This window comes from Trypanosoma grayi (genome assembly GCF_000691245.1).
Source record: "Trypanosoma grayi strain ANR4 Tgr_1967_V1, whole genome shotgun sequence".
Lineage (NCBI taxonomy): Eukaryota > Euglenozoa > Kinetoplastea > Trypanosomatida > Trypanosomatidae > Trypanosoma > Trypanosoma grayi.
Window position 1 is genome coordinate 1 of NW_008827585.1, and position 1,608 is coordinate 1,608.

General features: G+C 56.4%; 1 protein-coding gene across 1 annotated transcript; it reads right to left on the reverse strand.

Annotated features, from left to right (window-relative positions):
* Positions 1–822: 822 nt before the first annotated feature.
* On the reverse strand, positions 823–1,437 carry DQ04_19671000 (glutamamyl carboxypeptidase; the record flags this gene model as incomplete). Its single annotated transcript, XM_009317846.1, has 1 exon — positions 823–1,437. One exon carries the CDS (start codon positions 1,435–1,437, stop codon positions 823–825), a length of 615 nt encoding a protein of 204 aa, XP_009316121.1.
* Between the last annotated feature and the right edge of the window lie 171 nt (positions 1,438–1,608).

Below are 1,608 nucleotides of genomic sequence, written 5' to 3' on the forward strand. Positions count from 1 at the left end.
CACGCCGAGCCCCTCCAGGTACGCTTTGCAGTAGTGGATGAGGTCGAGGTTCGAGTTGCGGCTCGTCGTGTCAAAGGCGACAAGCTTCGCCAGCCACTGGGTGTAGTCCATGTGCTGTGTAGGCATTGCTGAGTGTGTCAAGCGTGTCTTCTTTTCTGGAGAGGAGAGTAGGGATAGAGAGACGGGTAGAAAAGGAGAGAGTGTGTGTGTGGCTCGCAAAGGTAACGCCTGAGCGTGAGTAGCAAGGAGAGTGAGGGTAGGCTCTGGACATGTGCGTGGAGGGCACAGATGTGTGTGGGAGTCCCCAAATTATAAGCCTAAAAACCTTTGCGCTGAATAGTAAGTACCTCCAACATTCGTTTAAAAATAATGTTTTGTCTGCAGTTCCCCGTTTTTTTTTTTTGCATGGAAGCGTAAGACATTCCTATATGTCGCCACGCATCACTGCACGGCAGCTCAAGTAGTATTTCCCCGAGAGAAGGACCGAAAAAGACAAGAGACAAAAATAATTCCCCTTGAGGGTACCGCGGCAACCATCAGAATTAGGAAGCAGGGGCCCTGAGGCTGTCAGCCACCTGCAGAAGGAACTCACGGCACTTATCCATCTGCGAGACCGTAACGTACTCGTTGGCGCAGTGGTATCCGTCGCCAAGTGGCCCAACAATAACTGTAGGAACACCCGCAATAGTATTGTAGTACCCCGACTCCGTGCAGGCCGCACCCTTGTGCACTGCGTGATCGTTTGTTAGCTTACGCACCAGCTTTGTGATGGCTGCCTCCTCATTACCCGCGAAGGGAGGCACTGGGCCCACCATCCGGATATCAATGCGGGCACCGGGGCACTCTGCCTTCATGGCAGGGAGCAACTCGTCGNGTAACGTACTCGTTGGCGCAGTGGATCGCATCGCCAAGCGGCCCACACACAACAGTGGGGACACCCGCAATGCCAGTGAAGTAGCCCGACTCCGTGCAACCAGCAGCCTTGTGCACTGCGTGATCGTTTGTTAGCTTACGCACCAGCTTTGTGATGGCTGCCTCCTCATTACCCGCGAAGGGAGGCACTGGGCCCACCACCGTGAACTCAATGCGGGCACCGGGGCACTCTGCCTTCATGGCAGGGAGCAGCTCGTCGTCCACGTACGAGCGCACGCGCTTCTCAATCGTCGCCGCGTCATCCTGCGGCAGGTTGCGGAACTCGAAGCTGAACTCGCACTCCGCGGGCACGGTGTTCACAGCGTTACCGCCCTTGATGAGGTTTGTCGACATCGTCGTGTGTGGCACCACGTAGTCCTTGTCGTGGGTGCCGCTCTTGCGGAACTCCTCTCCGAATTCACGTATCTTCACGATGATCTTCGCGGCGTAGTCAATGGCGTTGCAGCCGTGATTCGTCAGTGCGAAGGACGAGTGCACAGCTTTGCCGTACACACGGACATTCATAACACAGATACCCTTGTGGCCTATCCCCACCATCATGCCTGTCGGCTCGCCAACAATGCAGCCGTCCGCCTTGATCTTGTTGTCGCGCAGGAACTCCGTCAGCACCTTGCCGCCGAGGCAGCCCACCTCCTCGTCGTACGACCACGCAAAGTGGATCGGCTTCGCCCGCTT